An 11844-nucleotide genomic window follows, 5' to 3' on the forward strand; every position below is an offset into this window, starting at 1 on the left:
TAACATGAGGTCTCATTTTCTGAGATGACGCATGGTACCAATGGGGGCAGTCGTATTCTCACTCGTACCAGCTGTAAATAAATGTTTATCAAATCCTGGTCGTGATTTACCTAGCTAGATAAAATGTAGGGTTTCGATTTGGTAAGAAATTATTTTACTTATCAAAGATAACATAATTTTATTTGGTAAGTCAATGAAAGGTGGGACAATCAAGACAGTTGAAGGAGAACAAGTGGAAAAGAAAGACATAGGAGGAAAAATCAAAACGAAGAGGGGAAGGGGAACAATGTAAGGTTGGACGAAACACTCCGCGTGACAGTAAAATAAACACTATATATGTTTTTTGAGCTGGACACCGAAATTCCCATCAAAACGAGGCCTTACCACGGCAATTATCCAGGTCTAAGCACCACCCGTGCACTCTTAACTGGAGCACAACAGCTCGGTGCTGACATTCCATTTCTATACATGTTCCACGACCATGTGTGTGACAGGGGGATATCCCATGCCACACCGTTGGCCATGGCGTGGCATGGAGCACACGCACACGCACACGCTCCCTTTTTGACTTCTTTTAACCTCAGCATACAACTAACAAAAACCCAGAAATAAAATAGACCAAACACCGAAACAAAGAAAAACACCCCCCTTAATCATACCCCCTACACCGCAGCCTCACCCCCACCCGCTCACCGCCACGCGGATCCGGCCGGGCGCCGGCCCCAGCCGTCAGTGGGTGGCGCTGGGTGCCGGGCAGGTCGCGGCCCCCGGATCTTAATCAAATCGAATGGGAATTTTGACGTCCGCAAGGACGGAGTCTCGGCATTTTCCTCTTCCCCCCTCCCTCCTCCCTCTCTCTGCTGTTTCGCTTCGCTTTCTCTCTCCTTCCTCGCTTCGCCTCCTCCCTTCTCCACAGAGAGGCCGAATCCCGTCGCCCGCGCTTGGGGACAGGGGGGAAAGATCTTTTCTACGAACCGGTTCTCTTCACCGGCGCGGCGGCGGACCGTACCCTAGCCGGAGCGGAGCTGCTCCGGCGCGGCGGGGGCGGGGGCGGTAGTGGCAGCGAGCGCGTTGCCGGCGGACGAGGGTTCCTGCGGGCCGCGCCGCGCCGCGCGATTTAGCGCGAGTCGTCCTTCGGATCGCTGGCGGGCCGGAGCTGCGTACTGGAGCTGGCTGGTGGCTTCGTGGCGGTGAGTGCGCTTGTTTGAGTATTTTATTTCGTTTGAGCAAGCTGCCTGCGGCCTCCGGCTTCCATTGCTCCAAGCCATAGAGTAACAATTCAGCGAGAACAAAGTTGCAGATGTACTAGATAAATAACCTGACAGCATAAACACGTACCGAAGATTTACAGCTGACCAGCAGAACAGAGTGAAATGTCGAAAATCAGCTTTCAGGGAGTTTATTTATCCAAGCAGCAACATTATGGAGCTTGCTGTGCAGTTAATCACTGAACTGGTCACCATCCCCTCTGAAGAGGTCCATACTTCAGTTGAGTTGCTCCAGCAGTTATATAGCCCAACATGATGACCAGTAACAAATCAGAGACGTGACAATGTTGGGATCAGATGGTAATCTGTGTTGAAAACAAGCATTGCTTCATGTCCTTCGAATTGTCTGCACAACTGCAGCCATGTCTACCGGTGCTAGTTTTTTCCCCCCTACTTTGTGGAAATAATTGATCCAGAAGTCAATTGAGTTAGGTACATAATGTAAATCGTATGTGCATTGTATAACTCTCCAGATAAACTTTGCAATTGGGCATTCAACGAATAAGTGTTTAAATGTGTCAAGTTTTCACAGAATTGATATCTTGTGTCGCTACCGTCTGTTAGTCGGGCTTTCGTCACAGAATGCTTTTATTAGAAAAATTAACCACAAAAGGTTCCTGATTTTTTTTTCTTTTGAAACTGAAAAAGGTCCTGATCTTTAGAAGGCGTACTGGTCTACATCCTTGCATGTGTCCTAAAGTTGCAATCTCTGGTTGTTTACAGGGAATGCTGGCCTAATCCTGCTTAATTTTGGTGGATCTCGTGGGTATGCTGGTCTGAAAGGATGGTGAGTTGAGTGGTGACATAACCTTGGAGCGGTTTGCAGAGCTTGGAGCTCTCCGATTGCCCGCAAAGGATGGTTTCCTCGGGTCCCCCGAACCCAATGGGACCTGGGCAGCCAATGGGTGCTGCTTCTCTTCTCCGGACGAATTCCAGCCTGCTCAGTGGTGGCCAGCAGGGAATGGGTAGCGGCGGCATGCTTCAGTCACAGTCCCCATTCTCATCTCTTGTTTCCCCGCGCACACAGTTTAGTGGGAATGGCCTGCTTGGAGGATCCTCGAATGCCTCCCCCCTGCTCAACAGGCAGTCCTTTGGAAACGGAGGCACTGTGCCGGGTCCAGGGCAAATGGCTAATGGCGGGCTTCCGATGAATACGCTTCAGCAAAGAGGGGGGCTTGATGGTGCTGGTGACTTGATTGGCATGGGTGGATCTGATCCTATGTCATCCTCCCAGGTTAGTTTGGGCAATCACCTAGGTTCAGATAACTTGCAGCAGCAGCAGAAGATGGATATGCAGGATTTGCAACAGCAGCAGCAGCACCACCAACAACTACCGATGTCTTACAATCAGCAGCAATTGTCAATGCAACCGCTGCAGCTGCATGCTACAGTGAAGATGGAGAATGGCGGCAGCATAGGTGGAGTCAAATTAGAACAGCAGATGGGACAGCTTGACCAAAATGGCCCAGCCCAGATGATGCGCAATGCTGGCAATGTAAAATTTGAGCCACATCAGTTGCAATCGTTGAGGGGTTTGGGTGCGGTGAAGATGGAGCAACCGAATTCAGATCCATCAGCATTCTTGCAGCAACAGCAGCAGCAGCAGCAGCACCATTTGTTACAGCTTACGAAGCAGAACCCTCAAGCTGCTGCGGCTGCCCAACTGAACCTTTTGCAACAACAGCGTATCATGCATATGCAGCAGCAGCAACAACAACAGATTCTGAAGAACCTTCCTTTACAGAGAAATCAATTACAGCAGCAGCAGCAGCAGCAGCAGCAGCAGCAACATCAACATCAGCAGCAGCAGTTACTTCGTCAACAAAGTCTAAACATAAGAACTCCAGGAAAGCCGGCTTCCTATGAGCCAGGTACCTGTGCAAAGAGACTGACCCATTACATGTATCATCAACAAAACAGGCCACAGGTATGTTCTTTTTGTTTGTTTAAAAATGTGTAGTTTTATGCTCCAAGCAAAAGCCATGTTCTTAGAACTTAGGGCATCTACTTATTCCTGTTGATGCAGGATAATAATATTGAGTACTGGAGAAACTTTGTCAATGAGTATTTCGCGCCAACTGCCAAAAAGAGGTGGTGTGTATCTCTCTACGGAACTGGTCGTCAAACTACTGGAGTTTTCCCTCAGGTTTACTATTGCTGTTCTCATCGAATCCGTACCTTTTCCCCCTTCTGATTCCATATATTTGATTTATGCAAGTAAACTCTTCTGTTAGTTAGTTGGAGGATTTGGAGTATCACATAGTATTTATAGTATACTTTTGCCTCTCAAGTTATTATTTATAACTTCCCATATATGTTTGCACCTGCAGGATGTCTGGCACTGTGAAATATGCAATCGGAAGCCTGGCCGGGGCTTTGGTAAGCATCATTTTTATTTGTACATCTTCCTCACCTACTCGTGTTTCTAGTTTGATTTTATGTTGTCAACTTTACAGAGACAACAGTTGAGGTCTTACCGCGATTATGCCAAATCAAATATGCGAGTGGTACATTGGAAGAACTATTGTATATTGATATGCCACGTGAATCCAAAAATGCATCTGGTCAGATTGTTTTGGACTATACTAAAGCAATCCAGGAAAGTGTCTTTGAGCAATTGCGTGTCGTACGCGAGGGGCATCTAAGGATAATTTTTAATCCAGACCTCAAGGTATTGCAACTCAGTCTTATACTTTGTTTTTCTTGTCATTTATTCATCATTATGGTGGTTCTCTTATATTGTTGTTGAATAAGTGGTGGCTTTTGGACTAACATATTTCACCTGTACTTTTGCTTGTATTGAAGATTGCATCTTGGGAGTTCTGTGCTAGGCGTCATGAGGAACTTATCCCACGGAGGTCAATAATACCGCAGGTATTAAGACTTATTAGGTTGCATTTGGGATTGTGGTGGATTATGATAGTCCAGCTTATCCGACCAGCTTTTGCTTATTTTAGTGTTTGTTTGGTTCATTTTTGCCCACTTTCATGGCTGTTTTCCCACCCCAGATTATAAAATAAGCACAGCACAGTTCAGCAATTGGAGACTAAGCCTTAATGTAGAGTTAGACATGGTTTCATTTACAGCCATGGATCTTGTCTGTATACTAGATTTGGTAACGAAGGTTTGATCTATGTTTGCACCTTGATGTTTAATGCAGGTTAGTCAGCTTGGCGCGGTTGTACAAAAGTACCAGGCTGCTGCTCAAACTCCAACGAGTTTAACAACTCAGGACATGCAGAATAATTGCAACTCGTAAGGAGATTGGCCCTGCTGTGCTGTGCATAATACTTTCCTTACGTTCTTTTCTAGAGTCAAATTTACATGTTCTCTTAATGTATAGCTTTAGATGTATTGGCCACCATGGCAAGTCAGGAGCCAATACATATACATGTGATACCTCATTCTAGCCATCCAAAGTTTTATGGCTATTGTAGTTGATTTGGTTTTAGCATATGGCCTTCTGTGACCAAACCATACCAACTGAGTTTACCATCCTAGACAAAGCATGGATGAAAATGTTAGGGTTCTGTGAAACTGGTCTCAGAGAATCGTCCTTGTCGAGTGGAACATGTCTGGTTAGGTGGGCTTGAGTGAGCTTACCCGTTGCCTGGTTTGCCTTGCAAAAACATGAGTCGCCCCAATCTCAGTACACTTTTTGAGTTGACCCGGATGATGAGCGCTCATGATTCAAGAAGCAATTGTTTCAAAAGGGAGGGCAACTATTGCACACCTACATGTTATAACTAGGTGCGACAATCATCCAGATGGTCTCCAAGTCCACATCATCTAATCCTTCCAAATGTCGCCCAGTTGTCCATGTCTTGAGCTTGCATAATATCATTAACACTAGATGGCTTCAGATGTTCCCTGCTGCACATATCTTAATTTTTTAATGTTGCTCATAGCTAGTCAGTTAATTGAGAATTTGAGGCTGGGGTAAATAAAGTATCTGCTTGCGGGGCTGTCCTGCAATTATGAGATCTTTCTGACTCTTTTGTTGCTTACGCTGTGGCCGCATTGTTATCCTGCTAGGGGAGTATATGGTCTCATTGACATAAACTTCGATATATAATTTCATAGGAACTTTCTGTGAATGAGCTCTTGTGATTTATGAATAGGGCCTTAGCAAGCTGGCCTTCTGCCTCATTTTGCTATGAAAAAGGAAGTGAGCTTCAGGTTGTTTGCGTGCTTGCCATCTTTGTTTCATGCCAAGCGGCCAGTGAGCTAGGCCTGAGGAGTTCACTTGCCATGTACACATGCGCCTCATCTGGCTGCAAATGGGCATAAAAGCAAAGGCAGGAATAAAATGGCTGATTATTATGATGATATTCCATATTAGATAATTTCTTCAGGTTAATATCTATCTTTAGGCTTATAAATAATTTCTGCCCTCTATGTTGTTATACCTCTACATGAAGAGGCGAGTTTTCTCACTTCATTTATCTAGGAAAACTTCCTTATTCTATGTAATGGAGGCAACATAGCATAGTTTTTCATTGACGTGAGGATGGTTACCTAGGGTTTAAACCATGACCACCACCACAGCTCAAGGATGGATTTTCATCTTCATGTGGACCCCAGTCCAACACATAACCAGAAAATCAGTGCATATGGTAGAAACATGATACTTCCTCTGTCCCATATTACTTGACGCTTAAACGGATATATCTAGACGTATTTCAGTGCTAGATACATCCGTTTGAGCGTCAAGTAATATGGGATGGAGGGAGTATCAGGGATTATCATGATTACTTCCTATATTTGATATTTCTTTGGAGTTAGTTGCTATCTGCCATTATTCTCATTTTGAGCAGTCAACAAGTAAAACAAAGAATCCACGAAAAAGGGTAAGCCAAAGGGGAAATACCACGGTATCCATGCGGATGGGATCACATGATTGCAGAGACTGACACGTTGCCAGTTGGTTAGAGTATATGATGCATATTTCAGTTTAATTGATTTCCAATAATACAATACTGTCAGATGTACCTTTAATGCACTTGGCACATGTGCAATAGATGTATTTATGAATTTCCTGCCACCAAACAATTAACACATGCTAAGATCACCCATTAATCTCAAATAAGTATCCACTATTCAAGTAATTTTTTATGGCTTATTCAGTTTTAAAACTTAATTTGTTTCACAGATTTTGGAATTTGTATTTTTGTAAAGTTTTGAAGTGGAAGTTTTTATAGCTTTCCACAAATCTACGAGATTCAAAAAGGATTATAGGTGTTTCAGTTACATAGTACATTTGTATGCTATGTAGTATTAAATCGATTTAGTCTTCCACAACTATATTTAATTCTGAAATTTGCTGATGCGTATGGTTGGATATTTGGATTTTTTCTCCCAAATTATATAATGTTTTGTTTCACAAAGTTCTATGTACTTCTACTAACAATACAATATTAAAAAAATAATAATACAAAAACACTTGATAGTTTCACGTTTCACAGTTCCACCACATAAACTCAAATGTGACTCGATCAGTTTTATACTCAGGATTATCTTCAATATAGAATGATTATCACTTGAATGCCAACAGAATTATATAGTAACAGACTCACTCAATTCGATGTCAAATTCTATGTTTCTGACCATTACTAGTGCAAGCAATAAGACCGACATTTTTAGCCACACTAAATTTGAACTCGCTCGGCATTATCATTAATACTAATAATTAAAAGATGAGAAAGAGGGATTGGGTCTTTATATCCTGTACATGTCACTTGTATTAAGTTATGTAGTTCTGCAGTATTTACTCAAAACAGAAAAGATCCAATCCCTAGACATGCAGGGCCGTCCAGATATCGTGGTCGCGGCCGTAATGTGCCAGGTGATTTCTCTAAACCAAAGTTCTTGTTCTATACCCCCCTAGCCCTTGCAATGCAGCTGCCTCAATGGCAGTGGTATGCTGCCTGGGGCCAGGGTCCACAAGGCCACATCACAAGCCTAAAAGTTTGACCCCCTCCTACACGTCAGCTGCCAGCATCTTGAAACCTTGGTAGGAAAATAATTAGCAAGACATTCCATACAAGGTCCTGTGCAGAAGATAGTGATCCCTGACTAAGTATAGTGAGTAGTTGATCTGCAATGTTTGTGTGGAAGACATGTTTATTTCATACCTAAAAAAAGAATTCTTTTGACTACGTGTGACCAATAAGGACCTTACCATTTGAGCATTCTAAATATGGCGTTTAGTCCGTCTGAGTCGATCTATCATGTTAGAAGCAGTATGTCATTGTACAGTAGACAGGTCATAGTCATGAGTACATATATTTGAAATCAACATATCGTTTGTCATGTATTCGGCTCATTACATATGTCATTTAACTCATAAAAGGAGATTCTCTATAAAAAGAAATATAATTGAAACTTCATTGGAATGAGCTGCGCTAAAATAACATGCAGATTATTCTGCATGTGATGATAATGTGCACATGTCTTCCCATTCCACTGTAATGTGTGGAGGACAATGGGTGATGTGAATCAAGTAATTAACATTGAAGGTTTTGCCATATTTTTGGCTAATTACTATAGTTGAGTTTGATGCACCAACCAACCCTGTTTGGCAATACATGCAGTTAATTTACGTCAAGGCGAATCCTCGTCCCTAAGATGTGGATTAGAATCGTGAGGTTCTGTTAGGACACAAGCTCAGGTCAATCGTCTTGCAAAATGTGCTAACATTGCGAGTGCATGCCCATTCTAATCACACCAGCACCACTCCTTTAATAATAAAATGAGCATGTAGAGTCTCTGTCTCAGGACCTCTTGCTCTTGTACAATTCTTTCATGCGCCAATGAACACCATTAAGAGCTTATGCTGCCAGGCAAAGTGAATAATTTAGATCCATGTTTGTGCACTTATTACCTAACAAGGCAATCTCATCTTAGGCATGATTATTTATCTCTTACTAGATAATTTGACTCTGCGTTCCAATGGGGGCACAAATCTTCTGTACGCAATCACTGTGATTTACGTGCCATTTTATTGTTACATGTGGTTACGTACCAAAAAAGGACTTTAGTTGCCAATTGGATCAGTACTTATTGGCTTACCCAAGAAACATGATTTTATTTGGTAAGTCAATAAACGTGGGACAGTTGAGGCGGTTTCAAGGGAAACCGGTTGGAAGAAACCAGCAAAACTGGAAACGGAGGAGGTGGGGTCGGGAGGGAGAGTGCGGACAAAAAAAGGAACGTAACACATAACCGTACATACTTATTAAGTAGGGAAGAGAGATATCTTGATTAGCTGGAACGAACCGAAATGAATACTTGCTGATGAATGCAATGGAGATGAGATCTAGCTGAATACCTCGATGGTTCTCAGACTGTAGAACAGGTATATAGAAAAATGCAGTTGCCTAAGAAATGATTTTCATTTTAGCTGAGTAGACTCCAGAGTAGATGCAAGGTACGGGATATTATACTGTGTTATGGAAATCCTGGTCACTCGACCAGAAAAATCTTGGAGGGGCAGAGCTTTGCCCAATCTAACTGGGTTCAGCCAATGACACAAAGCTACAAAAATTCAGGAGGAATAGGATTCCAGCAATAGACATTCTAGTTTCGTGATGGAACTGTATGGTGCTAGCCTGTCCACCCTTGGTTTGGTCCTGTGCCAAAAGGACATGTTAGGTTTTATTTATGCGTGTTAAGCAAGTCCAACCAGTGAGCCTAATTGGAGAGTCCGCAACAGAGCCACTGGTTAGAATAGCGGACAGGTGAATTGGAAGCTTCACTGGGTAAACCGGTCTGGTTTCAGTAACTATGATATCATGTGGCGGAGTACGCTCAAGAAGATGCTTCACATGTACTCCCTCTGTCCCATAATATAAGAGCGTTTTTGACGGAGGGAGTATTTTGTTAGCAATTAGCAACATACTATTTTGTGTTATGTTTCCAATTTACTATCGGTTGGCAACAGCCGACCATATATTGATGTTCAAGAAACATCAAGGTTCATAAACATATAGAAGCCTGAAATGAACAATGGGTGCTTTGTGTCGAACTTCTTTGCTTTGACTTCCAGAACATTATGTTTTGCTTCCCTTTTAATAACTCTCTCTCTCTCTCTCTCTCTCTCTCTCTCTCTCTCTCTCTCTGCAAGAACTTATTATAGTTAACAGTGTATGCTGTTTCAGGGTTGCATGTTATTCACAGCGTTCTTGCTTTGCGTGCTGACTGTTTTTTAGTATCACCGACTCAATGTTTCTTTTAGTAACTAGTATTTTTTTAGTCCATGCAATCCGTACTTATGTGTTAATCCTGTTTCATTAGGTTTGTTGCATGTGCCCGGCAACTGGCTAAAGCTCTGGAGGTGCCTTTGGTAAATGATTTAGGATACACAAAACGATATGTCCGCTGCCTTCAGGTATACTATGGTCTGATACCTCCGTCTGGAAATACTTGTCGACGGAAATACTTGTCGGAGAAATGGATGTATCTAGACATATTTTAGTTCTAAATACATCCATTTTTATCCATTTCTCTGACAAGTATTTTCGGACGGAGGGAGTAGTTTCCATCCACCTGTTACAATTTCTAAGCTCCCATCATTGTTAGAATTTTTGCGATTGTTTAGGTTTTGTAGGTATGATTTAAGTTGATTTTTGTTTCTACTAATTTCATGTAATTCATTGATATTCCCAGATTGCAGAGGTGGTAAACTGTATGAAAGATTTGATTGACCACAGCAAGCAGACTGGATCTGGACCAATCGGTATGACATTTTAATCTTTCCCTTGTGGGGATGGCTACGAACTTGGTTTCTGTGAATTTTCTCTAATTCTGGGTCACAATGGACAGTAGCCTGTTGGGGTGCTATTTGCTGTTTTATGTGATTTGGTTATCTGTAACACCCACAGTTATTTCTATTTCAGATAGCCTGCATAAATTTCCTCGGAGGACTCCATCAGGGATCAACCCTCTTCAACCACAGCAGCAACAACCTGAAGAACAGCAATCTGTTCCGCAGAGTTCAAACCAGAGTGGCCAAAATTCTGCCCCTATGGCTGGTGCGCAGGCTTCTGCCTCTGCCAATGCAGATGTGACATCAAATAATTCTCTCAGTTGTGCACCCTCTACATCTGCACCCTCACCAACTGTTATGGGGATCCTGCAAGGTTCAATTGATTCTAGCCAAGATCATCTAATGAGCAGTGCAAATGGTCAGTATAACAGTGGGAATAATGGTGCAATTCCCAAGGTGAACTCCGCAAGTTCATTACAGTCAAATCCTTCTACCTCTTTCCCTTCCCAGGTACCTATATCATCCAATAACAACATGATGCCTGCCCTTCAGAATACAAACCAACTCAGTTCCCCAGCAGTATCATCAAACTTGCCGCCAATGCAGCCTCCTGCAACTCGATCTCAGGAGCCTGAGCAAAGTGATGCCCAAAGCTCGGTTGAGAGAATCTTGCAAGAGATGATGTCATCACAAATGAATGGTGTTGGCCATGCAGGGAATGACATGAAGAGACCAAACGGATTTACCCCTGGTATTAACGGGGTTAACTGCTTACTTGGTAATGCTGTCACAAATCACTCTGGAGTCGGAGGAATGGGGTTGGGGGCCATGGGTGGGTTTGGTTCAAATCCTACAGCTAATGGGTTGAGAATGGCAGTGACAAACAATGCAATGGCAATGAACGGGAGGATGGGAATGCATCACAGTGCACATGACCTATCACAGTTGGGCCAGCAGCAGCAGCAGCAGCAGCAGCAGCAGCAGCAGCATGACATAGGAAATCAGCTGTTGGGTGGACTTAGAGCAGGAAATAGCTTCAATAATCTTCAGTATGATTGGAAACCCTCTCAATAGCGTGGCTGGAAACACTCAAGTTCAATATGATGATGACGCAGCTGTTCTCACTGGGCTCATCGCTTATGGACCATCAGCGTCAGCGCCATAAACCCCCATTGGACCAAAAGCATATGGGCTTTGCTCTAATGGTGCCATAAAGGAATCATAAGCAATGGTAAGCACTGAGCTGGTCACTGTTATGGTGCATCAGTTTGTTTAACTGGTTCGCTGTGTATTATGCAACTATGACACTGAGCTACCTGCCTTGGTTATCTTACTGAAAGATAAGAGGGTCAGATTCTGCCTGCACGGGGCAGCCGTCGGTACTGGTGTATGGTGTTATTTCTCACCCAGAAAAGAAGTTTTTCCTCTCTTTTTTCTCTCTTGACGGATGACATCCAATCTGTAACTTATCGTCGCCCCTTGCTGTAGCAATCATATGTGCTTATATCTCTCTTTGCTTGAGAATTTTCCCTTTGTAGCCTTACTATACTCTGTGTAAGTTGCCATAGATCTCACTGACAGAATGTGCTTTCTTCTATACCCAAGCATCTCAACCAACTACTCCCTCTGCCCTACTCCCTCCATTTCACAATGTAGTGCGTATAATTTTTTTGCTCCGCCGCAGTCGGCCTTATTGGTTAAATTTATGGTCAAATTTAGATCTCGGAAAACGCGGACGCACTAAATTGTGAAATGGAGGGAGTATAATATAAGAGCGTTTTTGACATTTGATCATGTGCTCGATGCTCC

General features: G+C 43.0%; 1 protein-coding gene across 2 annotated transcripts; it reads left to right on the plus strand.

Annotated features, from left to right (window-relative positions):
• Positions 1-848: 848 nt before the first annotated feature.
• LOC119295330 (transcriptional corepressor SEUSS-like) lies at positions 849-11634 on the plus strand. Of its 2 annotated transcripts, none has more exons than XM_037573734.1 (10): positions 849-1190; positions 1992-3195; positions 3295-3414; positions 3599-3647; positions 3725-3939; positions 4074-4142; positions 4429-4523; positions 9564-9657; positions 9936-10005; positions 10166-11634. In XM_037573734.1, the coding sequence occupies exons 2-10, from the start codon at positions 2125-2127 to the stop codon at positions 11107-11109; spliced, it is 2727 nt and encodes a 908-aa protein (XP_037429631.1). In that variant the 5' UTR covers positions 849-1190; positions 1992-2124; the 3' UTR covers positions 11110-11634. The 2 variants fall into 2 exon arrangements, with proteins under 2 accessions (XP_037429631.1, XP_037429632.1); XM_037573735.1 differs by lacking the exon at positions 849-1190 and adding an exon at positions 1309-1700.
• Positions 11635-11844: the final 210 nt, after the last annotated feature.

Source organism: Triticum dicoccoides, chromosome 4B (genome assembly GCF_002162155.2).
Source record: "Triticum dicoccoides isolate Atlit2015 ecotype Zavitan chromosome 4B, WEW_v2.0, whole genome shotgun sequence".
Lineage (NCBI taxonomy): Eukaryota > Viridiplantae > Streptophyta > Magnoliopsida > Poales > Poaceae > Triticum > Triticum dicoccoides.

What these genes read in the sequence shown, in the direction of transcription:
- LOC119295330 (XM_037573734.1), top strand. Translation starts at nt 2,125, where the DNA reads ATGGTTTCCTCGGGTCCCCCGAACCCAATGGGACCTGGGCAGCCAATG. An exon ending in ATCAACAAAACAGGCCACAG is followed by an intron (nt 3,196 to 3,294) that starts GTATGTTCTTTT and finishes CTGTTGATGCAG; the next exon opens with GATAATAATATTGAGTACTG. An exon ending in GAAGCCTGGCCGGGGCTTTG is followed by an intron (nt 3,648 to 3,724) that starts GTAAGCATCATT and finishes TCAACTTTACAG; the next exon opens with AGACAACAGTTGAGGTCTTA.